The following is a 27706-nucleotide window of genomic DNA, read 5'->3' on the forward strand; positions in this document are numbered from 1 at the left end:
TCCCCCTTAATCATTTTAAACAATTTTTTTTCTCCTTAAGTGATCCCACATTTGATAAAAGAATAAACAAATGGCTTCTACAATTGAAAGGGAAAAGGGAGGGTGTGCTTGGCAGTAAACTGCAAACATATTTTATTTCAATCCATAAATTTTGGTAATTGGATCAGCAAATGGCCATGACTTTGTTTGGTATAAACAGGAAACCAAGATAGCTAGATTTAGAAAGGCAAAAGTGCAGTGCACTGTTACATTTACTGACTGAAATCAGTAAAGTGGACCACTAACTCACTCCCACAAAGTCCTGGAAATGTACATAACATTTTCCATTTTGGAATCACTCAGTCAGTATCGGTCATGTTGATGTTGAAACACCACCATTGTTGTATTGATGCAGTAGCTGTAGGGCAACCCAAACTGTATTAATTATTATTAGCCCATGCGCTGCACAATGAAATGATACAAGTGTAGTAGACCAATGCATTCAAGCCACAGCATGGCCTTGTGTGACACGCACATTTATATTATGTCACAACGGGTTTAAACAACGTGCAAAATACAGTGCATTTCATGTATTTGTAATACCATCATTATAACATGTTCAAATACCTACCTTCTGGAAAATCTGTGTTATCTGATTTAATATTATTATTATTATTATTATTATTATTATTATTATTATTATCATACAATTACCTACTAAAAGCGTCAAATAAAACCGGTTGGCAATACGACACTCCGTTATTTTGTGTATCAAACTTTTGTACGTGGCAACCACACAGTAAACTGTGCTGGGTTTGTGATCCAGCCAGAGCGCAACAACTGCAGTGTAAAATACTGTACTCGAGGCTGTGATCAGAAGTGTTAGTCAGTGCGCATGCGAGGTAGCGGAATACTGGAGAGGATGACGGATTCCGGGAACGAAGAGGTAGCAGTGATCGGAAATACCGACCTTACCGCCGCCGACCTACACAACAACACAAACAACACGGTAACTGGATATTACAGTTTAACAGTTAGACATATTGGAGGTGTCAGCCATTGTAAAAACCTTAGGAGATTCTGTACCGTATATCAGAACAGGCCTCACCCCCGTCCCCGCAGTTGCACAGGGCTTCAGCTGGAGCTACTCGGGCAAAGTTGTGGTGGTACTGTCCGCACTCACACTGGGGTCTCCGTTACATTTATTGTGTTGATATGTACAATTGTATCGCAGTCATATTATTTAAATGTGATTTTATGAGGGCGACTAATAATTAAAATGAATGGATATATAAACAGTATTTCGCAGTTTTATTATTAGACTTTACAATCACGCGTTAATGAAATTATAATATTGTTAATATAAATTACATTCAGATAGATTATAAGTCAGTATTTAAAGCATTCTGTGTTATGCAAGCTTGTACTGTTAAGTACTGTAAAGATGTGTAGACTGCCCACTCTCCGTGTCACACCCGGTCATCTGATCCAGTTTTTAAGCAGAAATTAGCTTAAATAGCATATATTTATTTTAACGCCAAACTGGGTATAATATATAAGTGGTGGTAAAAGATTTTTTTTTATATATATATAGATTTTTTTCGACTGCATAAAATATTGTTTCTTTGCAGCAGCACCACTGATCACCGAATGTATGTTAACAACAGAAGACTTCATTTTTAATGTTCATTACAGTGTGAATAGAATACAAATGAGGACGCTTTTATTTACATACGTTAAAAATATACAGACTCGTTTCTCGGGGAGTTCCCAAACAATACATGTATTGCAAACGTTTTATTTAATAAATCAATGAATAAACAATTGTACATTGCCTCTCTGGTTTTTCATAAATCATATGATGTATTGACTGTCAGCGTACACTGCGGAAAGGTCCCAATAAGGCATCATTTCTGAAGAACCTAGCAAAGCTGATCCCTGCAAGCAAGATGGAAGGAAGCCAGTTAGATTAAGCAATAGAGAGCAATGATTAAAAATAATCATTAGAGCAACAATAGCTTGATTGAGAACATAGAGGGGGAGGGTAAAAATGCACTGCAGGTATTGCAATTGCATTCTCTAGCTACGTTACAGCAGCATAAAAAGAGACAGCCCTGTGCTAATTGTTTTATTTATTTACGTATGTGTGTAATGAAAAGTTGTCATCTTTTTGTGCTGTACCAACAGATGACGGAAGAAGGGGTGCCTCTGCTGAAGAAAATGGAGATAAGTGTTTCAGAGGCAGAGAAAAGAACAGGGAAGAATGCAGTGAACATGCAGGAGATCTATACGGTCTACCTAATCGAAACACGGTAGGAGCAGTAACACAGGCCTGAGGTAGTATAGAACAGTGTTTCCCAAACTTTTTGATTGGCGACCCAAATGAACACAGGAATAATGAACCCACGACCCCAAATTATTCACTGTTCGGTATTTTAACTGAAATACCAATCAAAAAGCGACGTTTAATTTATTTGTAACTGCACTACACTAGATAAGCATTCAGGCTTTGATAGTATTACAGGTTGCTAAAATGTTTGCTTTTATCAAATTCATTATTAGTAAAAAAAAAAAAAAAAATGGTATTAAATTAACATATTGTAACGACGAGGCAGACAAACCTGGGTGGGTGTGGGTATGGTGCCACTTTTTGAGTTAAGGGTCCCCATCGTGGAGACAATGGGACTGCAGCTGATCACAGACATGCATTTGCAGGAGAGCCCCAGTGGGGATTAGTGGACTATTTGGGTGTATTGAGATAATGGGGGATGTGACAGGAATGCATGCTTGTGATTGGGGGAGCGCGCACGACAGAGCGAAATGTAAGCCTGTTAGAGGGAGGGGCTGGGTGAAGAGTGTGTTTTGGAGCTGTGGGAGAGAACCTGCTGGGTTGTGTTTTTTTTTTTTAAATTACCGAGTCAGACGAGAGGGGTATCTCTGCAGCCGGGATCCTCCAGCCGTGCAGTCATGCATGCGCAGGTTGTAATAGACGTCATTACTTGTTTTATTTCCTAGTTTCTTCGTCTGCTAAATGTCTGTAATAATAACGTTTTTAAACGATCTATTAAACAAGGTACGGTAAGGTACGACGTAATCATGTGATTGGGGTGTTCAGATGAATGACGGCTGTATTATGGTAAGGTACGATGTGATCGTGTGATTGGGGTGTTCAGATGAACGAAGGCTGTATCACGGTAAGGTACGACGTAATCATGTGATTGGGGTGTTCAGATGAATGAGGGCTGTATTACGATAAGGTACGACGTAATCATGTGATTGGTGTGTTCAGATGAATGAGGGCTGTATTACGATAAGGTACGACGTAATCATGTGATTGGGGTGTTCAGATGAACGAAGGCTGTATTATGGTAAGGTACGACGTAATCATGTGATTGGGGTGTTCAGATGAATGACGGCTGTATTATGGTAAGGTACGATGTGATCGTGTGATTGGGGTGTTCAGATGAACGAAGGCTGTATCACGGTAAGGTACGACGTAATCATGTGATTGGGGTGTTCAGATGAATGAGGGCTGTATTACGATAAGGTACGACGTAATCATGTGATTGGTGTGTTCAGATGAATGAGGGCTGTATTACGATAAGGTACGACGTAATCATGTGATTGGGGTGTTCAGATGAATGAGGGCTGTATTATGGTAAGGTACGATGTGATCATGTGATTGGGGTGTTCAGATGAATGAGGGCTGTATTATGGTAAGGTACGATGTGATCGTGTGATTGGGGTGTTCAGATGAATGAGGGCTGTCTTATGGTAAGGTACGATGTGATTGAGGTGTTCAGATGAACGAAGGCTGTATCACGGTAAGGTACGATGTGATCGTGTGATTGGGGTGTTCAGATGAATGAGGGCTGTATTATGGTAAGGTACGATGTGATCATGTGATTGGGGTGTTCAGATGAACGAAGGCTGTATTATGGTAAGGTACGATGTGATTGGGGTGTTCAGATGAACGAAGGCTGTATCACGGTAAGGTACGACGTAATCATGTGATTGGGGTGTTCAGATGAATGAGGGCTGTATTATGGTAAGGTACGATGTGATTGGGGTGTTCAGATGAACGAAGGCTGTATCACGGTAAGGTACGACGTAATCATGTGATTGGGGTGTTCAGATGAATGAGGGCTGTAGTACGATAAGGTACGACGTAATCATGTGATTGGGGTGTTCAGATGAATGAGGGCTGTATTATGGTAAGGTACGATGTGATCATGTGATTGGGGTGTTCAGATGAATGAGGGCTGTATTATGGTAAGGTACGATGTGATCGTGTGATTGGGGTGTTCAGATGAATGAGGGCTGTCTTATGGTAAGGTACGATGTGATTGAGGTGTTCAGATGAACGAAGGCTGTATCACGGTAAGGTACGATGTGATCGTGTGATTGGGGTGTTCAGATGAATGAGGGCTGTATTATGGTAAGGTACGACGTAATCATGTGATTGGGGTGTTCAGATGAATGAGGGCTGTATTATGGTAAGGTACGACGTAATCATGTGATTGGGGTGTTCAGATGAATGAGGGCTGTATTATGGTTAGGTACGATGTGATCATGTGATTGGGGTGTTCAGATGAATGAGGGCTGTATTATGGTTAGGTACGATGTGATTGGGGTGTTCAGATGAATGAGGGCTGTATTATGGTAAGGTACGACGTGATCATGTGATTGGGGTGTTCAGATGAATGAGGGCTGTATTATGGTAAGGTACGATGTGATTGGGGTGTTCAGATGAACGAAGGCTGTATCACGGTAAGGTACGACGTAATCATGTGATTGGGGTGTTCAGATGAATGAGGGCTGTATTATGGTAAGGTACGATGTGATTGGGGTGTTCAGATGAACGAAGGCTGTATCACGGTAAGGTACGACGTAATCATGTGATTGGGGTGTTCAGATGAATGACGGCTGTATTATGGTAAGATACGACGTGATCATGTGCATTGGTTATATGAGACCAGGAAGAAATCTTGTAAACACCACCTAGTGAATGAATACATTAAGAGAATTTTAGTAATATATACTGAGCATCAAAAGAAATGTATCGCTTATATTTGAGCATCAAAAGAAACATATCACTTATTTGAGCATCAAAAGAAACATATCACTTATATTTGAGTATCAAAAGAAACATATCTCTTATTTGAGCATCAGAAAAAACGTATCACTTATATTTGGATACCATTGACTAGATGTGAACGAAAAATGACAAACTCTGTTTTAGAGCAGGTACAGTGACTTTTTATTGTGCTGATTAACAATTGACATTGCGAAGATGCTGCAAAATGATCTGTTAATCTTGGGCAGGTGTTGTGACTCTTGGTCTCCCAGTTCGTGGCCTGTCATTGACAGAGTGTGTCTGGTTATACCGTCTCGCCAGGTTTGAAATTGCTGGCTGTGAGCACCCTAGACTGCGAGCCACAGTACGCTGCCCTAGTCCAGCCTTCAACATGCCGATTGCACGAAGGCGCTGCTCTCTTCTCATACGTGGCATATTGTTTTTTTTCTGTGATTTTCTTTATTGCTTTTATTCAAGCTTGCAATTCAACAGCTGAAATCACTCCATATCCAGTGTCCAATCAGCTGTCTCACTAATTAGTTGATTAAGTGCATATGCTTCAGTTATAGTCACTCAAGCGTGTCATGGTCAAGGATCAATGATTGAGTGATTAAAAAGAAACCAAAAACATTTCGTGTCTCAAGATGCCAACGGCTTAAGGTTTTTGTGAGCCAGTACAGTACTTCACAACAAATGACTCATGAGGACGCGGATCATCCTCGTCACCAATGTAAGAAAAACTGAAGCTAATATAAGGTGGTAATTGCGAGTGTTTTTTTTGTTTGTTTCTTTGAGCTGTATGTAGGATTAGACATTTTTTCGTTTTGCACCCATTTTAACAACTGTTTTCAAAATCTCAAGTAACCGCACATAAAACGTCACCTTATACTTAATTTTTTTGGTTCATATTTAAAGCAGAAGACTGGTGATAAAACAATACATTGAAGTAACAATACTGCATGTACTATTTCTAGGGCTTCTGTTTTTCAAGTTTTATGTAAATTGTTTTTTTCGGGGCTTTCGTTTTTGATATACTGTATGAAATTAGTGTTTTCGGTTACTTTCCAAAATGCTTTTTTTTTTGTGTGTGTGTCAAAATATGTATAGTAACTCGACAGTACTTGCACACTTAAGTTGTACCTTCTTTCCTTTGCTGTCTTCCACAATTAAATCCCTATGGTCACTGGCACATTCTTCTGGGGATTTTGTGTGTACGTATTTTTGTACATTTTACCACAATTCTGTTTTAAATCCTCCGTGTCTTAACTGTAATACAGCTTTAAATCCTGCTAACAAGCCTCCATCCTGATTGTAGTCTCCTATAGAAATGTAGGAATATACTGTCACTCAGTAGTAGTATGAGGTGCTGCTCTGTTGTCATTATGTTAATATTGATCAGGAGCCAGACAGCATTGCAGCACCTACTCTCTGATGGTTTTTACTGTACATGTTTAGGTTAACAGCTAAAAAAAACATGAATCTTTAAAATACAAGATACTATTGGCTAGTTGAAATGTATCTCATTCCTGTGTGGCTGCTGGAAGACTGATTGACTCCAAGCTCAGCATCTTCCTAAATTAGACACATCCAGTACAGTGTAATATCTGTAGCTTTTGGATGATTGAGTCGTCACCTTGGCCTAAAGTGTTTCTGTTCTTTGTGAAGATAAAAAGCTTTAATCCTCCCTATACTGTAAAAAAATACTTTTGAGCTTTGTAAATGAATCTGAAAAATAACTGAATTCTGAAGCAGGCTCAACCAAACATTGCTCACTGCTTCCTTTATAGTGGATGATACTAACTGTGACGTACTGATGAATAGATTTTGAGGGACACGTGACCAAGGCACTTACTAGACCCTAGAGACCAATTTAAATTTAATATGTAAGGAAGGACTGTGTAGCATTTTTTCCTTTCTTTTCCATTTAAAGGCAGGAAAAGAAAGAATCTGGACCCAATTACGCTTTCTTAAGTATTACAAAGTACAAGACAACTAATTTCAACCCACGCTGCAGCAGAATTCTAATGTTGTAAGATGAGAATTCCAGTATAATTGACTGTTCAGGTTTGGGTTTTCTGGTGCCTGTGCCAACCTCAGACAAATTCAATTGCACAGAGAACAACTTGCTAAAATTGAATGTAGTTTCTAGATCATGGATTTATTTATTCTGGAAATTAGTCATACAAGTAAACACTGCTTCAAATTAAAATTCCTTTTTATTTTATTTTATTTTTTTTTTATCATACCTGTATTGCACAAAGGAATACTGTCGAGTCAACTGATCTTTGAGTCTGTGGGTACTGTTATTTCTGATGAACTGATAGTTTAAAAAGTGATATATTTTGTGTGATTTGAAGTGGGAGGTGAGGTGTCTGTTTCCAAGTTCCGTAGTGCTTCACAGGGCAGCAGTGTGGAGTAGTGGTTAGGGCTCTGGACTCTTGACCGGAGGGTTGTGGGTTCAATCCCCAGTGGGAGACACTGCTGTTGTACCCTTGAGCAAGGTACTTTACCTAGTTTGCTCCAGTAAAAACCCAACTGTAAAAATGGGTAATTGTATGTAAAATAATGTGATATCTGTATAATGTGAAATAATGTATAATGTGATATCTTGTAACAATTGTAAGTCGCCCTGGATAAGGGCGTCTGCTAAGAAATAAATAATAATAATAATAATAATAACAGGGAAAGTCTTAATACTGCTGGCGGTGCTGCCCAATAGTCATTCTGAGTATTTTAGAGCCTTTGTAATTCAGACTCATTTCACCTCAGTGTTTTGCTGCTATCACTGTATTAGGCTGCTGTACTGTAGACATGTTGTTTTGAAGCTCTGTTAAAACTCAGGAAGTAAAACAGAAATAAAAAATGTCCTTTGTCTCCCCCCCCCCCCCACCCCCCCCTTCTCTCTGGCTTTTTATGCTGATAAACATTTAAAGGAGTGCAAACCAATGTTTTAAAGTGTTTCCTATTAATAGTATTGCTGGTCTGCCTGTTATTGTTCTGAGAATATTTTGGTTCTACACTTTTTTTTTTTTTTTTTTTTTTATATTATGATATGCAGATATTTCAAATAACGCAGTATATAGACTGCTGCATCCTGGTACCTTTTCTGTACGTCACAGGCTATTGGATTGAGTTTAAACTGCAATACAAGAAACACTTGCAACTTGATCTGTTGCCTTGTCTTTGTAACATCTGCATATTCCAAATTAAAGTAGACAAAAAAGCAAAGAACCACAAGATCTTGTGTAGCAAAAAAAGGTGATTCTATTACTAGTGCTAATAAGATGTAACAAATTGATTTTAAAATGGTTAGCAGTATTTTATTTGACACACTTGTGGAACTGATATGTGAACTATTTTCAACAGGGAATTACTTTAAATCAATGGTCTTGAGGAATTGGCACACCTGTGCCTATACCCCGCAAACACAGTTTAAAAAAAAAATACCATTACCCTAAAAATAATAATAAATCCTGTTACATTTACATGACCGGCTATTCCAAATATAACATCTTTTTTGACATTCAGCCATGACTGCATGTGTGCTACTAGAGAAGCAAAAGTAACTTCATACTCTCTTCTCAGTTGGCTCAGTTCATTTATCAGGGGCTCTGATAATTGTTTTGACTCATTCCTCCAGAGAGACTCCTGAGGATAATAAGGTTGGTCCTTATTGCCAATAAAATAATGATGACAGCAGACCTGCTAAATAAATCACTTTTTTATTTTTATTTAAGCTCACTCACACTGTTTTAAGTTATTGCAATGAATGTAAAGTTGTCCGTTGCGGTAGCCTTTGAAAATAGAGTTCTGGCAAGTATGTAAAGCCCCTTTTCAGATATTCAGAGCATCCCAAAGTACAGCGAGGCTTCAGCAAAACAAACATTCACATGAAAGGAAAACCCAGTCAATGTTTCTTGTGTGTAAGCCGCAATGAAATATCAAGCTAACAATTTTAGATTTCATAAAATAATGAAAACAATACTGCATCACTCTGTGCATTCAATTACAATGTGGTCGGTGGCACACTACATTTCTTTAAATGTGAAATTGCAGCCTGCAGAGTTTCATTTGTTAAACTTTTCTGACGGCATTTATTAGAAATGTTTTTGTTTTTTTTTTGCCAGTAGGTCAGTCAGGAAGCATAGAGCTATATTGTTGGAATTCATCTTAAAAAGAAACACATGTTTTCCTTTTCCGAATACAGCACAACTATTATATCAACATGCAAGGCCAATCTTTATTTACATTAGGGCAGCAGAAGGGCCATACTGTAATTGGATTCCTCATGTGGTCACGCATATGTGAGTTGAGAATGCCTTGACGCAAAACAGAAGTTTCTTTTTAGCGTGAATGTTAGCATAGGCCCATTATGGGGTTTTGTTTCCTTCTGGGAAATGCAAGTTTGAAAGGGTCATATTTCTTTAAAAACGTCACTATTGTTACATTGTCAGTTTGGGTAATACATGTGGTCTGAAAAGAAAAACAAAAAATGATCTTTATCTCCTAAATCCTATCAGCATAGTTTCCTCACAAACAGTAACAATTCCTGTTTTACTAGGCATTTGAGGTGCAGAGATTATTTAGGTCACAGTTGAACTTTTATAATGTGTTGTGATCTTAAAATAACCCAGTATTGTGTAAATCTTTATTGGCACTCCTGAATTCGTTCTGCCATTTTAGCAAGTATTCAATTGTCAATGTATTAACCCTGCAGACAGCGACTAAGATGGTTGCAAACACGAAAAACAATGGTGACCAAATGTGTGTGATTACTATTACCGTATAAAGCTGAACATTGTTTTCTTTGTGAACTCCAGCAAACCAGCGCTGTCTTCCGCCAGCCAAATCATAGGGTGCCTTAATGTTTTGAGTCAGCACAAACAGATTTTGTCGTCTGTTGCAACTTCTTTAGCAGCTGCACCTATCCCAGCTAAAATAGATTTGGTTTCATTGTTTACCATCAGGAGTTTAAGGATGATTTAATTGTGCAGCAGATTCCCTAGTTAGATGATGAACTGATAATATCTTTTCAGCAAAAGATCAGGCACGGTAATTTAAGACGTTGCCATAATGAAAAACAGTTATGTAAGGTGAGTTTTGTACTAAAGCAGGGTCAGCTGTTGCAGGGAAACAACGTTTATTTCTCAAACTGACCATTTTAAGAAAGGCGAAAGCAGAACACATTTGTTTAAAAAAAAAAAAACTGTTCTGTGTTTTTAAACTGATCATTGGTACAGTCAAAATATTTATTTAAATAACAATAAAACAAACAACAAAAATACGGTGTGTTAAACTGTGTTAGAAACTAAACCAATAACTTAGTGGTTTACAATAAAATAACTGGGAAAAACACAATCCAGGCTAGATTTTGTATAAAATTATTTTTGATAGCATTTTTTAAAAATAATTCTCACCGATATGCTCAAATATTACACTTCACATCCACTGGCGTCTGCTCCTCTTTACAAAGCAAAAAAGTTACCATAAAAAGTTTACATAGCGCAACGTATAGATATTTGAGGTATGTATACTTTTGACGACAACTTAATAATAAAACATAGATATTTACAAATACTCCCCAATATAAACCGTTAATAAATTCAAATTTTCAGGACGCTTGTGTCTCAAGTTGTTCTTCTCTTTTTGTGATGCTGAAACGGCACTGCAGCTTCTTCCTGTTTAGATTCCAAGTGGCACTAGCGTTGTGCGCGAGCTGTCCTAGTCGGCTGAGTTTATGCTGCCTTTCGGACAGACCTAAGCTGGCGCTGAGCCATGTCTTTAGTTGGCCGTTTTTAGGACAGCTGAGAGTAGGCCGTGTGCGTTTACACTGCAGAAAAAAGACCTGAGACGGCCCAAAGCCATCCTAAAAACAGCCAGTGTAAACGCACCATAAGTTACTGTTTTAGTGTCATTTTAGTGTCTTAGCAAGTTGTTGGATTTTAAGATGTTGGTAGCAATTGGATTTGGTGACCCTTTTTGTTTCTGGTGTAGAACAAGTTTGTGTGGAGCCCGGCTTAGTGGTTGTGAACTTTCAGGATCCCTCTTTGAGAAATTCCATAAACAGTCTTTTGTAATTATATCAGTAACCTGAAACAAGTTACAAATAAATATTTGAAGCGATCAATGCTGCAAACCATATATTATTGTTTTGTAAACTAGATATTTTTTTTTTAAACGCTGGTAGGTTTGCATCATTGGGTTGTTTGATATTGTCACTAAGAAGAATCAATATAACTTTCTGTATCTAAGTTACAGAAAGCAGTGTGAGTTTCACTTTTTTTGTGGTGTTTTGGCCAAATTCACTGGAAAGCTTACTGAAATTGTACTGATGTCTTATGTTTACGAAACTGCATTGGAGCAACAGCTGTGTCATTTGGATACAGAAGCAACCACAATGCTGTGATGTTGCCTTGTGGGATAAACATCTTCAAGATCAGCTGTCTGTTAGTGATTTTTCTCTGTGTCTTTTGTCAAGCTGTGTTCATCTTGTTTGTTTTTAATCCATGATGTTGATGTGTAGGAATGTTTATAAAGCACTTCATGTTGTCAGATTTTGCTGAGAAGAGGATTAGAGTCTGTGTGATTTTAATTACCAGTATGAAATGTGCTTGATCAAAAGGATGCTTGGGGGCAAATGGATTAAAACCACATTGAGTAAACATGGCTAATTTAGGCCTATTTATAATGGGAACATTCTTGGTGCTGTTGTCCAAATACTGTATAGGCCAGAAAACATGCATTATTTGAATCCTATTCTAGAAATAAAGTTCATACCGTATTGTATTGAACAGTTGTTAAAGTAAAAAAAGGTTTTATGTTTGTATAGAAAAATAAGAACATTGTGATTTTGTTTTCTTTATTAGCTAAAAAAGCTGTGCACCAACTTTTAACTGATTTTAACTAGATGACTATATACATCTGATTCTGCTTATGGTGTATTTCTTTAATGTTAAGTCTTCCTTTGCATATTAGAAATAGTTCAGTACTTTTTCAGTTTTGTGGTGCCATAGACCAATAATACATTTTTAAGATGAGAAGAAATACTTTACGTGTTCATTTATATAGTAAAGTATAGGCAGGTGTTTTCCGGAAATGAAAAGAGCCCTAAAAAAGAAAGACTTCGGGAACTGATTTTTTATTTTTTTTTGTTTGTTTTTTAAAAAGGAAATTAATATTCATGTACTCATTTATTATGTCTGTTTTTGGAAAAAAATGCGGGCTCTAAAAATCTGATACCTTGATAGCTATGGGCTTCTCTGTAGTGACACATTCTCTTTCCTTCTTAATAGGCCAGTCGACGCCATAACTGAAGGGCCGAGCGCGGCCCCAGACTCTCTCTGGAGGAGATACAGTGAATTTGAGCTGCTGAGGAACTATCTATTAGTTACTTTCCCGTACATTGTAGTACCTCCATTGCCTGAAAAACGGGTAAGAACGATCACCTCTTAATGTTAAACACAATCTTTACCTGCAGTGTGTTCATTGATTCTTTCTTCTCTCATTTGACACAGGCAGAATTTGTCTGGCACAAGTTGTCGGCAGATAACATGGATCCTGATTTTGTGGAAAGGCGGCGAATTGGGCTGGAGAACTTTCTGCTCCGCGTTGCTTCACATTCTGTTCTCTCGAAAGACAAGATATTTTACCTTTTTTTAACACAGGTACTCTTTACGTTTCTCCCAACAATAACCATACAGCAGGAGCAAATTAAGTCTATTGCAATTTTTAGTAAACCAGACGCATTTCTCATTGTTTACTGCAATTACATGTGTCTCAAAGGGAAGGTAGTGAAAGTACTAAAGATTAAATACCTTTTTTTTTACATAGGATGATGGCTGGAAAGATGTGGTGTATGATACAGGCTTTCAGGCAAAGGTAATGCAGCTATTCAATTTGCTTTGTATGCGTTTTGTGTTGCTTAGCTCCGCTTTCTTTTTTCTTCCTTGCACTATAATTCAGTTATGTTCACTAAGACATACATACAAAATATGAAGTCACCAACCAAGGTGAAAAGCCATCAAACTGTACCCTTGATCATATTGTAAAAAGAGCTATTCATTGTGTGAATTCTGTTAAAGTGGAAATGTGGCATTAATAAATACTGACACTTTGTCAAGAGTAATGTTTCAGCGAGGTTCACTACCTTTGAACTTTGTGTGGCCTGGGAATGCCCGCTCAGCAGTGTTTTAACAGTAAGGCAGGCCGGGGGGATTAGATCTATGACTCTGCTGTTCAAAACAATGGAAAAAGGATAAATCCTTTCTCCCCCTTAAAAGCTCCTGCAATAGAGAAAAGCTCCCACTTAGAAATAACAGTGATTTACAGCTTTATAGCGACACGTCTTTATTTGGTCTGCTTTGTAGAGCCATCAGAAATGAACATGGAAGAGTGCTTTCATTACAGTTTGTCAAGTCATCATTTGATTTGTAGTCTGCCAGTGATTAAAAAAAAAAAAAAAAAAAAAGTTTTGTTGCCATGTTGTACCTTACGTTGAATGCAAAGCACAAGCAAGCCAAGGGGGGGAAAAACATCAAGTATGCAAAGGTTTTGCCTAATACATTCATCAGTGATGTTGGGATAGATTCTAAAGGTTTTACAGTATATACAACTATTCAGAGCAGGATATGTGAAGACGTCAGTACTTTGTATTTTTATGTTTAGCAGTTGCGCTCCAAATGTTTAATAATTTTCTCAGGAGACAGGTATCCCATAAAGAGGGCCATTCATCATTTTTTTTAAGGAACAAGTCATCATTGTTTTACCTAAATTTGCTTTGACATGTAAATCAGGTTCACCGGTTACAACAGTTGTCTGGTAATATGTATAGCTACAGTATATGAATTTCTTTTGACTGTTTTTAATAAAGTAATTCCTTTGGCATGATATGAAATGCCATCATTGTTATTCAGTAAAGACACTGTTCTTTTCTCAGTTCTGGGATGCATGTACTGAATCTGGAATATTAGATTAATTCTCATATGTGTAATTGTTATTTTTAAAACTATTAAATAAAAAAATTTAAAAAAACCTAAATAATACAAAATTTACCATGTTCGTTGAAGTAAATTGAATGTTCTTGAGAGAAAAAATAATAAAAGCATTCTGCACAGTACACACTAACTTCTCGTATTTAATGTAACCCTACCTTTGTATACCCCTGGCCAATGAAATCAATGCCATTGTGATCATGCTTCTGGAAGCTTCATGATTGGGTCCATTACTACAAGGAGTAACATTTATGAGCAGTTAGTGGATACACTGATATACTGTAAAAAATTATGCTTGAAAAAGAGAAATGTGTGCTTGCAAGTTATAGAAACAACAAATAATGAGAATGCACGCAAAGTGGGACTTGCAGAGGTCTCCCTCTAACTATTTGCCACTTTGGTGTTAGAGTGTGGACTGTATTTAGTTATATATAGCAAAAGTAAAAGGAACAGGACTTCTTTGCAAGAGAAGATCCCTTATAAACCAGGCAAAGCTATCGAGAATGAAACTTTATTAAAGATAACAGCATTCTACAATGTGTGATTTATTGTTATAGAAATATAATATGCATGGCTTAGGGTTTAACAGAGAAATGTGTTTACACTGGGGCACACACACGTCTGCAGTGTTTGTTTTCTTTGGTAGTAGAGATACAAAATTCAGAGTGCCCAAGGTTTTTACCTTATTGTATCACTTAATAAAGGGCTGAGCATTTTTTTTAAATGTAATGTGGTTTTGTGTAAAACTACACAAGGGAGAACTTTTCCTGCTTTATTAACCTTGTGCTATATTTATGTGATTGGAGTTCCTTCCTTGTAATATATTTCTGGAATATGCATTAATTTCTGAGAGTAAAGTGCACTGAAAACAAATGTTGCTAACGATTTCCATCTGTTGGCCGTAAAGGTTGTGTGCAATGAGTTTTGGTAGTGTTTAGCCCCCTTTCCAGTTTCCAAAATTGTTTAGTATGCAGCCTTAAGGCTGTGTGCATTGGCACAGAGTCAGAATAAGAGTATCATAGTGTTTTATTAAATTATGTACATTGCATTATCAGTGCTAGTGGCACATGTTTAAGCATGGTTATTTTCAGGGTAGGGTTTCCATTGGCATCTAGTAGAAGTGTATTGTCTGCTTTGAACATAAAACCTACAGATTTTGTACCAGAAAATGTAATTAAACTTTAAAGTAAGAGCAGTCTGCAGTCTGATTTCACTGGTCAGTAAAATGTTGTCAATTTAATGGAAATGTTTTTCAGTGAGTATGTAAAGAAATAGAAACACAGTATTGCACATCATACAAAGTTTTTAATAAATTATGTGCAATTCTGTTTTTAGGCTGACTCCAGGTTGAAAGCTCTGAATGCTACCTTTAGAGTAAAGAATCCTGATAAGTAAGTGGTTTTTACATATTTACACAAGGTTAGACAAAGTAAGGTAAACAATATATAGAATAAAGTTTTATATAAAGAGTTCTCTGTTATCTTTTCTGTCTGATGGTTGTTTTCATTCTCATTTTCAGAAGATACACAGAACTGAAACACTACAGTGATGAATTGCAGTCAGTCATATCGCAATTGCTTCGAGTCAGAGCTGTAAGTGTGGTCAAGTAGGTTAATAGTACGTTGTATACGTAGCATGTCCAGGCCAGTCTACTTTGGAGCAGAGTGTGAGTGATGCACTTGACATTTTAGATTCATTTACATACATGTTTGTTTGTTTGTTTTATTCAGATTTTACCTTGTGCATCATATGCAAGTTGCATTTTATTTTACAAAGGGTTTTTGTCTGTCACGAGTGTTCTGACAGTGAATCCAGGTGTTTTAGTTTAAACCAGGCAGACACAGACTCTCTCTGAGATAATTGTAAGCTGCCAGTCATTGTGATTGAAAGGCTGCAACTGGTTTATGTAAAGGAAAGAGGTTAAGTTATCCAGAGGATATGCTCTGATAGAAATATATATATATATATATATATATATATATATATATATATAAAAAACAAAGAATCAACACAGCTGCTTTTGAGCCTCTCTTAGTTTTAGATAGCAAAAAATAAACAAACCAGATTATGCGCGCACCCTTAGTGATCTCTATGGAAAGCCATCTGGGACAAAAATGAACCAAAACGGTGAGTTTTTTTCCTCTTCATTTTACAACGCCATTTCCACGTTTGTTTTATTTGAAGTGTTTAAACTTAAATTTCAGTTTTTCATTTGCTTGTTCAGCTACAAAAAAGCACACGTAAACCTCATGTTATTACTTATATAGTAGTTACAATTAAGGAGAAAATAACTGTTAATGAATGCTTTGTTTTATTTAGACAATTTTAAGTTATTAATAAAAGAGAATACTTTTTTTTTCTAACGACAATGAAAAACATCAGTAAATGAGATACCCTTTTAAAGGACACTGAGAAAATATACAGTATAATTTGAAATGCATTAAGGTGAGTAATATACTGACTCATTATGATTTAGCAGTTGGTTCAAACAATTTAACAGCAAATGCTGGAGTTTTTCTGTATAATTCTGTGTAAATAAATATAAAACTATAAAGAAGGGGCAACAATATTAATCCAGAAATAGGACAACTGTTTTTTTTATGCTGGGTTGTTTTTTCGATGATGATAATAATAATAATAATAATAATAATAATAATAATAATAATAATAATACAATACAATCAAATTTCACTTGTGTAGCGCTCTTCATGCAAGCATTCCAGGACTCCGACAGAGTTCAAACACATTTTAGGGACTGTCGGAAGATTTGCATTTTCTGATCTCGGAACAACTAGGTCCAAAACCATATAAGGCCTTATAGGTAATAATAATAAGAACTTTAAAAAAAAAAAAAAAATAATAATAATAATAATAATAATAATAGCATCTGTAATAAAACAAACTTGAATGAGATGGATGCAGTATTTGTATCAATTAAATATGTGATTAAAACCAAGATTAGCTAAGATTAAAAATTTTAATCACGAGTTTAATCGCGATTCATTTTTTTTAATTGCTTGACAGCCCTGATAGATGGATGGATGAGGCCCACAGGTGAATATTCTTGTTTTTTAATATTATGTTGTTATTTACAGAAAGTAGCAGACCGTCTGTATGGGGTATACAAAGTTCATGGAAATTATGGAAGAGTGTTCAGGTAAGATAGAAATGGAATACTTGGCTAGACAGAGTCTGTACCTTTCACAATATCCTTAATTATTATTATTGTAGCTTTGACATTGGTCTATATTCAGATTTTAAGTGCACATGGTCAATTTTTGGGGTAGTTTTGTACCCCATTCTAGCTTCAGAGGGATGCAAAAAAAAAATATATAACATTTTTCACATCTCCCGGTTACTGGCAGAATAGATTGTTGAGAGGTCCAGGAGAGATGAGGGAGATGTAGAAAATGTGTATTGCTTCAAAAATAATTGATTTAACTCTACATGTATATCTTTTTTTGTCCAGTAGCCATTTTCATGAAAATGTGTGATAATACTGTATTTGATAACTGCAGTCTTTTCAGTGTCCTGCTTATCTGCTACAGTACAGTATTGAGAAATATTATTTTTATTATTTTTGTCTGTCTTTATGGAGTTGCAAAAAAGTTTTTGTTAAATTTATTATAATTTGGGTTTTTTTGTAAAAAAAAAAAAAAAAAAAAGCTTGTGATGTGACACACTTTATTCAATGAATAATATTAATATAAACCAGTTTTGTGTTTTTTTTTTTCTCTTTATAAGTTAACTACATTTATGAATGTGGGGTGAATTTGCACCCCATTCTGCCTGCCATGTGAATCCTATTAATCCTGCTGACGAAGGAAGGGTTAATCACCTATAACCATTACTAATGAACAATTCACATGCTATTGCTTTGTCTGGTAGTGAATGGAGTGCCATAGAGAGAGAGATGGGGGATGGGCTGCAGAGTGCTGGTCACCACATGGACGCGTGAGTACCCTAAAACACACATCAACTCCAGATGGTGTGTGCAGAATGAAGCACTCTGGGTTTTTTTTTTTTTCATTTTGCAAATTTAATGTAAAGCTTTCAAATCCTTTTTCCAGATAAGTTAAAAACTGGTTGAATTTCAATCAGGAGCCGGTGTAACAAGTAGCTGATCGTAGATCCTTAGGGAGTTTTCACTTTCTGTTAAATTTGTTCGTTTTTTTTTCTGGAACGCCACTAGATCTCCTTCAGCCACTGTGCCAAAGAAAACTGGTGACATAACTTAAAGCTGCTGTTTTTCAAATCTGATGAGTTCCAGATTGACAAGCAGTGTCTGATAAAGCCAGGTATCCAATCCAGTGGCATTGACTTCATGTATTGAAGTGAATGGACATACATACCCTTTGACACATTGTTATTTCAAGGATCAGTATTTATTACATTCGGGCATGATCACGTATACCTCCTGGATCCCTGAATTGTCCAAGAAACCTGCCAACATCTTCGGGTACTAATGAATAAGCACACCTTAGAACAGCTGGTTTCCTTTTCCTGTAATAAAAACAACATTATCTTTTACAGGAAATCCTAGACCATGAATAGAAAATCTCTTTTTTTGCAGAGCTGTGCAGACCTTTAAGAAACAGACAGGCAGAAATGTTTATATTAATCTGTTTAGTTTTAACAGAAGTGCTGTAAATCATAATTGGAAACTACTTTCATTATGACCTGAGCATTTGCCATGATTTAAATGTAGTGCTGTGTAACCCAATTTATGACAGAACGTATACTTAAAGACTTTAGTTAAAGAAGATAGGGGCTTCCAAGGAGCTAGATTTATAGCAACATATCTTTTGGGATCTATTGAGTAGATCCAAGTATGTGCGATATGGAACTAGACAGAGGAATTTAAAGGGATTTTGACTCTTGATTATAATAAACAATTATTATTATTATGTATTTTCGTCCCATACAGAAGTAATGTATTGTTTTGTCTTATAAATTGGCGCCTTTTTAATGGTAAAGCATAGAAGGAATGCATGTGTTGTCAGTTTTTCTAACAGAGGGACCCTTCATTCATTTATTTATTTATATTTTAATTCAAATTTTTATGATCCACTCACCCCATAAAATCACCCCTGTGTCGTCCATTACGACCGGAAATGTTAATGCCATAGCTTGAGCACATTTTCACTAAACAACCATAAACTTAGTAAAAATGTAATATAGAACCAAGGTCCAGAGCCCAATTGAAAAGCACTTGGAGGAGCCATCTAGGCTTAGTTTTCTATTTCTCAAATTGTCAAGCAAGGGATATTGCTGTCACAGTAGCAATGTGTGCATGTGAATGTTAGTTTAATTTAATTTATGTTTTTTTTTGTTTTTGTTTTTAATATTTTTAAATATAACTGGTAGAAGATTTATTTTTGTATAGTATATAGTCATTGTAGAATTGTCGAGGTGTGGATGTTTCTGATCCCAGATTGGGTCTGGGATGAGATTGTCTTTTGGAGTGATGTTGTTTTTCTGGATGTGAGGTTGCTGCTGTCTAGGGTTGTTTATCTGATGCTCGATCATATTCCCTTCTGTAAATGTTACTTTATTTGTATTTTATTTTTCTGTTTTTGTGTTTGTCCAGGGACTGCCAAAGAAAATGAGTTCATAGCTAAATTTGGGTGCAATACATCTTATGACATGTCATAAATGTTAAAAATTGTACGTTGCCCGTCAAATAATTACATAAATAAATGATTTTAGCTAGCGCACTAAGTAATGCTATCCAATACAAAATATGGGTGTAAAAGTTATCTGGTGTTATCCATTACTGATTTTAGGTATGCTGCTTCAGTGGATGATATACTGGAAGAAGAGGAGCACTATGCAGATCAGCTAAAGGAGTATCTTTACTATTCTGAAGCCCTAAGGTAATGGTGTCTGATTTTAATAATGGTCCCAGTGTACTGTATTTTAAGATGATGTTGAAAGAAATGCAAATATATCTCTTTACAGCAATGCAAAAGTGACACATGCTATCTTCTCTATCGGCATTTCATTCATACATTTACATTCATACTCCTTACCTTGCCTTCAGATTTTTGTGGCCTTCTTGTGAACTCCAGCAAATGCAACAAAATGAACATACAGTAACCTTTGTTTACATACAGTAACCTTTGTTATTCACTCATGAGTTTTTATATTACATCACGGCATGCAAGAATGGGATGAAAATAAAAAATACATTGCTGATATTCACTGTTGGGTAATTGATGAATTGATTATTACCAAGTATATAATCTCCTAAATAGACTGAAACCTTAAACTGGAACCTCCTAAAATGTTAAATGTATTTATTTAACCAGGATAGAACTCTTGAGATATACATCTAATTTTTCAAAGGGGTCCTTATCCCCAGTAGTGTCCTAAAACATATTTTCCCAATATTTTGAGGAATAATGCCCCTCTTTCCACATATGAAGTAGTAATCAGGGGTGTAGTGCGGGGGGGAGAGGGGGGGGTGCCGCTCCACCACTTCTCTTGGGCAGGGAGAGCACCACTTCCATACTTCACGTGTAGAATATTGACCTGTTTTTGCTCCTATTAAGGAAATATACATGTGTATAACCCATACAAATAAGCAAAGAATCCCTTGAGAGATAAGTAATGAAAAAAGTTTGACTATAGCGTGCCAGGTCTGGAACAACAGGTGTGAATAATTAACGCTGTGCTAAGGTGTCAGCGTTTTACAATTAGATATAATAGTTGTTTATTTATAGATATTAGCGAACCCTTGCTTCTAAATATAGCACTACACCACTGGTAGTAACATGGTGTTTTGCTCCTGTTTGTCATTGCAGGGCGGTTTGCAGGAAACACGAGCTCATACAGTACGAGTTGGAGATGGCTGCTCAAGATCTTGTCTCCAAGAAGCAGCAGCGTGAAGAGTTGGCAACCGGGGTGTGTGTGTGTGTTTGTGTTTTTGTGTGCCATGGGTGTGTGTCTGTGTGTGTGTGTGTCTTTTTTTCCATCTTGCTTTTCAACCACAAGTCTCAAGCAACTTAAGAATGAAAAATGAACGATGCTTGACATAACGGCATACTGACAGCTTAGGGGGGGTGATATGGAGTGCTGGGTAGGATTTAGATTTTCCAGCAACTTCAAGGCTGTTCCTGCCACAGTGAATTATATTGTTTACACAATTAGGTGAAAATCCAGAACTGATGAAAGCTGTAAAGTGCATAGAAATCAGTTACAGTTCCCCAAAAGGAAATTAAGTGTAAGTTCTTTAAGCACATATAGTATGCAGAAATAATTTGCAGGCATTTTGTTTCAATTTTGTTTGTTTTTTATCAGTAGATATGATTTCCATTCAATATTTTCATAACAGTCAAATGATCTAGAATACGCTCATTCCAATAAATAATGGCATATTAAACAAACCATACAATAAGAATAGTGATTTATATTATATATCCCTTTTTAATTTCTCTGTTAAAGACTGTGAGGACATTTTCCCTGAAAGGAATGACCAGCAAGTTGTTTGGACAGGAGACCCCAGAGCAAAGAGAGGCCAAGTTAAAAGTCTTAGAGGAACAAATAGTTGAGGGGGAGGAGTTGGTGAAGACCAGCAACGCAGAGTGCGAGTAAGTTGATGCATGTTCATGGTTGTTTGTAAATAAATCAGATGCTGTACTTGACTTAACAGTTATTTGATACACAGGCCAAAGCTTTGTAGGTTTTAGACTAGTCTTCAATAATTTCTTGCAGCCTACTATCAAAACAAATGTTTTCACCCTATAAATTATGCTTAAAGCTGCACTGTTTGGCTCCAGATTAAAATGTTTACCGGATCCAGCTAACTGCCCATGTGTGCTGCAGCTGTAACGTGCTCCAATTTCTTGACTCATCACTTTTATACAGCTTTATTTACCTCAGGTGGTTTACACGAGTGACCTGCATCCATTCAACATCCCATTTCACAGCACATGCTTTCTTTAACACCAAACTCAGAGGCCCACTTCTTCTTTGTTAAGACCTCAAATTGTTTGCATTCTGTTTCACTGTGAGGTACACTTAAATAGTGTTGCACCCCTTGCGCCATAGTGCTACCCCACACATACTGTAGATACTATATGTGAATTGAAAAATGGCAATCTGACTCTGGGGGTCCTATAAATCTTTTTTAAATTAACATGGGTGGTCTAAAGTAAAATGATATACTAAAAATTGGGGAGCTACCTGAAATGTATTTTTAATGTTTTTTACCATCACTAGTATCATCCTTGTGTAATTTGTTATTTTTCCTTTATCCAGTGAATATGTACGGAATGCTTGGGTAGACATCGATCGCTTTAAAGAGCAGAAGAACCAAGACCTAAAGGAGGCCCTTATCAGCTACGCTGTGATGCAGATTAGCATGTGTAAAAAGGTGGGCATTTTTGTTCTTAATATATAAAAAGTTGCACACTTTTTTTGTTCTGATTTTACAAATACCCAAGTCTTTTACACAGTTGACTGTCAAAACTTGACAAGTTAGAACTTAGAAATTCATAAATCATGGAAATTCAATATGAGAATACCCAAATGGTGTATGTGATAGTATTCTATTGATTTTGGTATTCATTTATTTATTTTTTTACAAATGAATAACACAAACCCAGAATTTTAGATGTTCACTTTGATGTGTACATTTAGAGTTCCATTGCTTTGTAATTCTCCTCTACTGTTTTATAGGTTACAATAATAAGGCAGACAAATCAACCATTTTGATTTGCATTTGTTCACTGAGGAGCTCCTATGTAGACCTATAAACATTTCTCTTGTGTACTTTTCCCACATTTTGTAGCAGAAGCAATTATTTTTGCAGAGCAAGCTCGGAGGAAGTCTTTTGGAATGACTGACTAGTTGGCTTGCTTCCAACGTAATTATTGAGTGTTTATATTAAACCTTTGGTGATTGCACTAGAAGACGATGCTGGGTTTCAAATGATCTGGTAGCAGGGGATTGCATTAATATACCTCAAACTTATCAGATCAAACTATTCCAGCATACAGCACCTTGGCACGCACAGCTGTAAGGTAATATACCTATCCGTAGTGCAAGACATCTTAAAATTGTACATCGCAGGCATGTAAAATAAAAATAAATGTGCGAAGATATGTCCAACAGAATGCAACAGATGTATCGGCTAACTGGATGACCAAAACCATCCAGGCATTGGTATGAATGTTTTAGCCAGTCAGAAATGTGTTATTTAGTACAGCTAAATGTGGCTAAATAGATTGGTTTGAATGCATCGCTGACTAGACAACTTGGTGAGTTGCTCTTATTTTAATTATTCAAAAATGAACATCCCTTCAAAAAAATCCTTTACTGTGATCCCTTTCATATCTTCCTCCCCAATCACCACTTAAAAACATCAACATACTTATATGCTTGTACTGAATGCTACAGAGCCCTCAGATCTGTGCAAGCTACAAAGAGCCTTTATCTGTTATATAGTTTTATTATCATAACCTTTGTCTCAGCAAAGGGTTCAATTAGATAGCAACCACAATTTAGGCTTTTCAAACTATTTTCATTACTAGCTTAAATTAAAGACAGTTTTAAAGATAGTATCCGTTTTCAAGGAATTCTTTACGTAAATAAACATTATTTGCGAACATATTGTCTTTAAACAAAAACAAAAATGCCAAGCACAACTTGGCTAGTGTTTGAGGTCTAAGTAATCTTTTAAATGGAGTTTCTTCTGTACAATGTAATCATAAATTAAGAAATACTGCTACTATTGTAGGATGTCTAGACTCACAGTTTTTATCAGATAAGTCGACTTCACAAAGACTCGCATCACAAGTCAGATACACAACCAACAGGAATGTCACTAGATTTGTCTTAATCACAGAAAAGAAGAAAACATTTCAGAGACAAAATATATTACTGTCATGGTAAAAAGGTAAGTTTTACAAAAAGATGTACCATATTAATTTGAATTAACAGCGCCCTCGAATTAACGCCTCACTCTTATATCAGCTTTTTAATAAACGCCGCTCTCAAAGAAACGTAAAGGTATTTTTTTTCTACCCCTGCTCAAAAAATAAAGAAAGAAACGAGCAACTCTGCTTATGTACATGACACCCCCGAAGAGACTGCAGCCTCAATCCACCATGTAATACAAACTAATGTACACACACCTTAGTAAGCACATTTTATTTTATGGTACAGTCCAGAAAGACAACCCAAGATGAACTACTTACAGCACAGCAGTTCTTCACATGCTGAAGATATCTTCTTGTAGGGGGTTTAGTTATAATAGTTATTTTGTTTTTTATTCAATTGGAATTTTACTCAGTCCTATACAAATATATAAAAAAAATTATATACGAGAAGATTTCGTTTTGGTTTCTCTTACAGAGAAATTACAAACAAGCAGGTAAATTTACAGTGAGAAAAAATAACAGTAGGATATATTTTAGTTTTAACAGAAATCAAACCGATATTGTAGGGGGTTTAGTTATAATAGTTATTTTGTTTTTTATTCAATTGGAATTTTACTCACTCCTATACAAATATATAAAAAAAATTATATATGAGAAGATTTCGTTTTGGTTTCTCTTACAGAGAAATTACAAACAAGCAGGTAAATTTACAGTGAGAAAAAATAACAGTAGGATATATTTCAGTTTTAACAGAAATCAGAGGTAATATTTTTCGTTAAGAAAAACTGCATCACACTCAACTACCGTTTTCTCTCCTCTCCCTGTCCCGCCCCATAGCAGCCAATACACACTCCTGATTCGCTGGTACAGTACTCCCCTGACCTCTCAACTCCCACTTAATAGGCTCTCATTAACTGTCAGTAAATGTACTGTATTCAAGCCCCCAAAAAATATGAGTATATTGCTGCAGATCGGAGGCTATCATGGCGGCGCTTCTAAAATGCCTTAAATCATGTAATAAAATACTGCACCGTTCAAAAACAATAATATTTGTGATAAACGCCACCCTCGAATAAACTGCCCTCAATTACGTGCCGCAGCCGTTTTTAACAATTTAAAATAAAAGCTGCAGCACTAATTTGAAGTAATACAGTATTTTGATTTTTTTTTTTTTTTTAATGTAAGCCAATGTCGCCACCTTCTGGTATGTAATCCTGTTTAACAAAGCTACCCCATACTGAAAGAAGAAATACCTACAGTAATTGAACATACTACTACTGGATCATTATTAATCACGTTTTAGTAAAGGAAAAAAAGTTAAATGGTAAAAAAAAAAAAAGAGAGAATATTTCAAACTAACTTTTCAAATTTCAATACTCATTTAACTTGTTTTCTTGTACAGTGAATAATTATAATCAGTTTTTGTAATTAAATGCATATTAAGGTTACAGTGCCAGCACACATGGCACCCACTGAAAGAACTGAAGGAGAGGTTTTAATTGGCAAATAAAAGTAATTGCTGAGAAACATTAGAGCATAAAAGCCAGTCGTTCAATTGACATAGGACTAGAAACAGTCTGGAATGACTCCAGTTAAGTGTTTCATATTGTTTGTGTACCAGTTCACTGGCTGACACAGAAAGATCACATTTCAGCTTTTAATTAAAAAGTAAGTATTTGGCCTTTCATTTTCCAAAAATGGAAGAATGTTGAGAAATAAATAGTCTTATGTACATGAATGGACAGATTAAAATATAAAAACAGACAAAAACCAACAAACCAAACCATACATCTGTCCAGTATTGCCGGGGCCTATGCATTCATAATCCATCGCCAGCTGCAGCTGAGATTTCCTGGTGATTTTCCAAGCCCCATTGAGAAGCATTGAGCAATGTTTACCAGGATCTGTGTCTGCAGCAGTCATGAGATCTAGCCTTAAGTATTGTTATGCAGTGGTGCCTGCTGCTGCTGTTTCATTTTTAGGTGGTGTAAAAATACAGTACAGCAGTAGTAATCAAAAAAAAAACATTGACTGGAAAGATATCAGACAGATCTAGTTAAATGCAGGCTTTTTCTTGGAGAATTATACCAGTTCTGGTTATTTCCCGTCGCATTAAGTTTCTTGACGGTGTCTTCCCCGAGTGTGGATTTGTTTTAGGTGAATATTTCCACTCTCCTTAAGATAATTATATGTTCCAAACATAAAGCAGAATGGCAAATGTTGTTGTTTCTTATTATTATAATGTACAATCTGGTGCACAAATCTTAAATGTATGCATATTAAACTTACTGCTGTCTTTTATTGAACATGGTTTTCAATATTTATTTTATATGATTTCTTAATGGTAACTTGTCTAATCTTTGACCTTATTATACGTGTTTAACATATTTCTTTATTTTTTTAAGGGGATTCAAGTATGGACCAATGCTAAAGAGTGTTTCAGCAAGATGTGACGCTGATTCCAAATCCTGTAACTTCAGAGGAGCAACAAACCACAGAAGCAAAGCCAATGATTACGGACACCGAGAAAATGTTGATGAAATAACACAAGACCTTTTCAAGTTGAGCACAGTGGATCTTATTTAACGTGATTGGTCCAAATTGTTTATTTCAGAAAAATTATAATTTTTTACAATAAGATGAAATCATGTTTTAGTACCCAATTTTTTCCATAGTTTGTTTTTTTTTGTGCACGTTTTCTGAGGTTTGTAAAGAATGTAGTTTTGGTTGAAAATGTTTCCCTCAGAATGGTTTTGGACTGCATACATATTTAAGTACATGGTTTCCATCATTTTTAAATATGAAAAAAGTTGTTTTGATATGTACTTATGGTCTTAATGATGTTTTGAATCCAGTGGTTTAACGTTGACAACCTATGCAAAAGACGTTGAACAGTGCTGTTTATGATTGACAGCTAACCCAAAACACACAATGAACTACTTCACATTTCAGTTAAAACTGATGAGGATTTGACAGAGATAGCCATTACACTGTACTGTTGCGGCTTACTCCTGATGTTTTTAAGAAGTGTTTAAAACTTTTTACACGATTGAAAGAAGTGCTGAAGGTGTGTTTTTTCCAATAAACCACACACAAGTCTTGCCAAAGTAGCTGGCTTCCAAACACTCTTGAAATAATCATTTTTATTGCAAGCACAGTATGTTCATGAGCACGCATCGCTGTCGGGGTGTTGCAAGCTGGAACAAAATCTTGGGACTGTTTTCCTTTTTATCATGGGAGTGTCCTACTTCCAAAGGATACGTCTCAATTCACTTTTTAAACATGGGTTATATGTTAGACCCATATAGACATAACCCATCAGGCATACCAGGGTGCAATAAATAAAGAATTAAAACTGACTGTAAATGCCAACTTCACAAGAGAACAAACATAGAAAGAGACTGATGCCACAGAGCTACGCCTTAAAAATACAATGTAGATATTTTATTTGATGCAGTTTGATTGCCTCTGCTAAATACAACTGGTGCCTGCTTTTGTTTTGTTTTTTGTTTTTTGTATCTTTTGTCCAGACTTCAAAGTTAGCACTTATTGTCCTGCCTGATTTTGTAGATAGTTGTAGTCAATTAGACAAGGGAAAGAATGTGTACATACGTTGTAAGCATTGTGCCAAAAATGATAAGGAATAAAGCTTCTAAATTGTCAGATTTAGCTTTTTTGTGAAAATGTACAAGATGGTTAAATTTATATATAATAACTACTGTCATATCTTCATGAATAAAAATGAATATTAAAATACATTAGAAACTTCAATATTC

At 36.0% G+C, this 27706-nt stretch overlaps 1 protein-coding gene across 1 annotated transcript; it reads left to right on the top strand.

Moving 5' to 3' along the window:
- Positions 1-828: 828 nt before the first annotated feature.
- Positions 829-27688, top strand: LOC117427171 (sorting nexin-4). Its single transcript, XM_034045595.3, has 14 exons — positions 829-988; positions 2167-2291; positions 12349-12487; positions 12571-12720; positions 12887-12934; positions 15382-15437; positions 15566-15638; positions 17142-17203; positions 17935-18000; positions 19833-19922; positions 20853-20952; positions 21493-21638; positions 22309-22423; positions 26336-27688. The coding sequence occupies exons 1-14, from the start codon at positions 875-877 to the stop codon at positions 26381-26383; spliced, it is 1332 nt and encodes a 443-aa protein (XP_033901486.1). The 5' UTR covers positions 829-874; the 3' UTR covers positions 26384-27688.
- The last annotated feature ends 18 nt before the right edge of the window (positions 27689-27706 follow it).

This window comes from Acipenser ruthenus, chromosome 11, assembly GCF_902713425.1.
Source record: "Acipenser ruthenus chromosome 11, fAciRut3.2 maternal haplotype, whole genome shotgun sequence".
Lineage (NCBI taxonomy): Eukaryota > Metazoa > Chordata > Actinopteri > Acipenseriformes > Acipenseridae > Acipenser > Acipenser ruthenus.

Excerpts from the sequence above, each read along its gene's own strand:
- LOC117427171 (XM_034045595.3), top strand. The coding sequence starts at position 875 with ATGCGAGGTAGCGGAATACTGGAGAGGATGACGGATTCCGGGAACGAA. Across the intron at positions 15,639-17,141 it reads AATTGCTTCGAGTCAGAGCT|AAAGTAGCAGACCGTCTGTA; the intron begins GTAAGTGTGGTC and ends TGTTATTTACAG. Across the intron at positions 17,204-17,934 it reads AATTATGGAAGAGTGTTCAG|TGAATGGAGTGCCATAGAGA; the intron begins GTAAGATAGAAA and ends TTTGTCTGGTAG.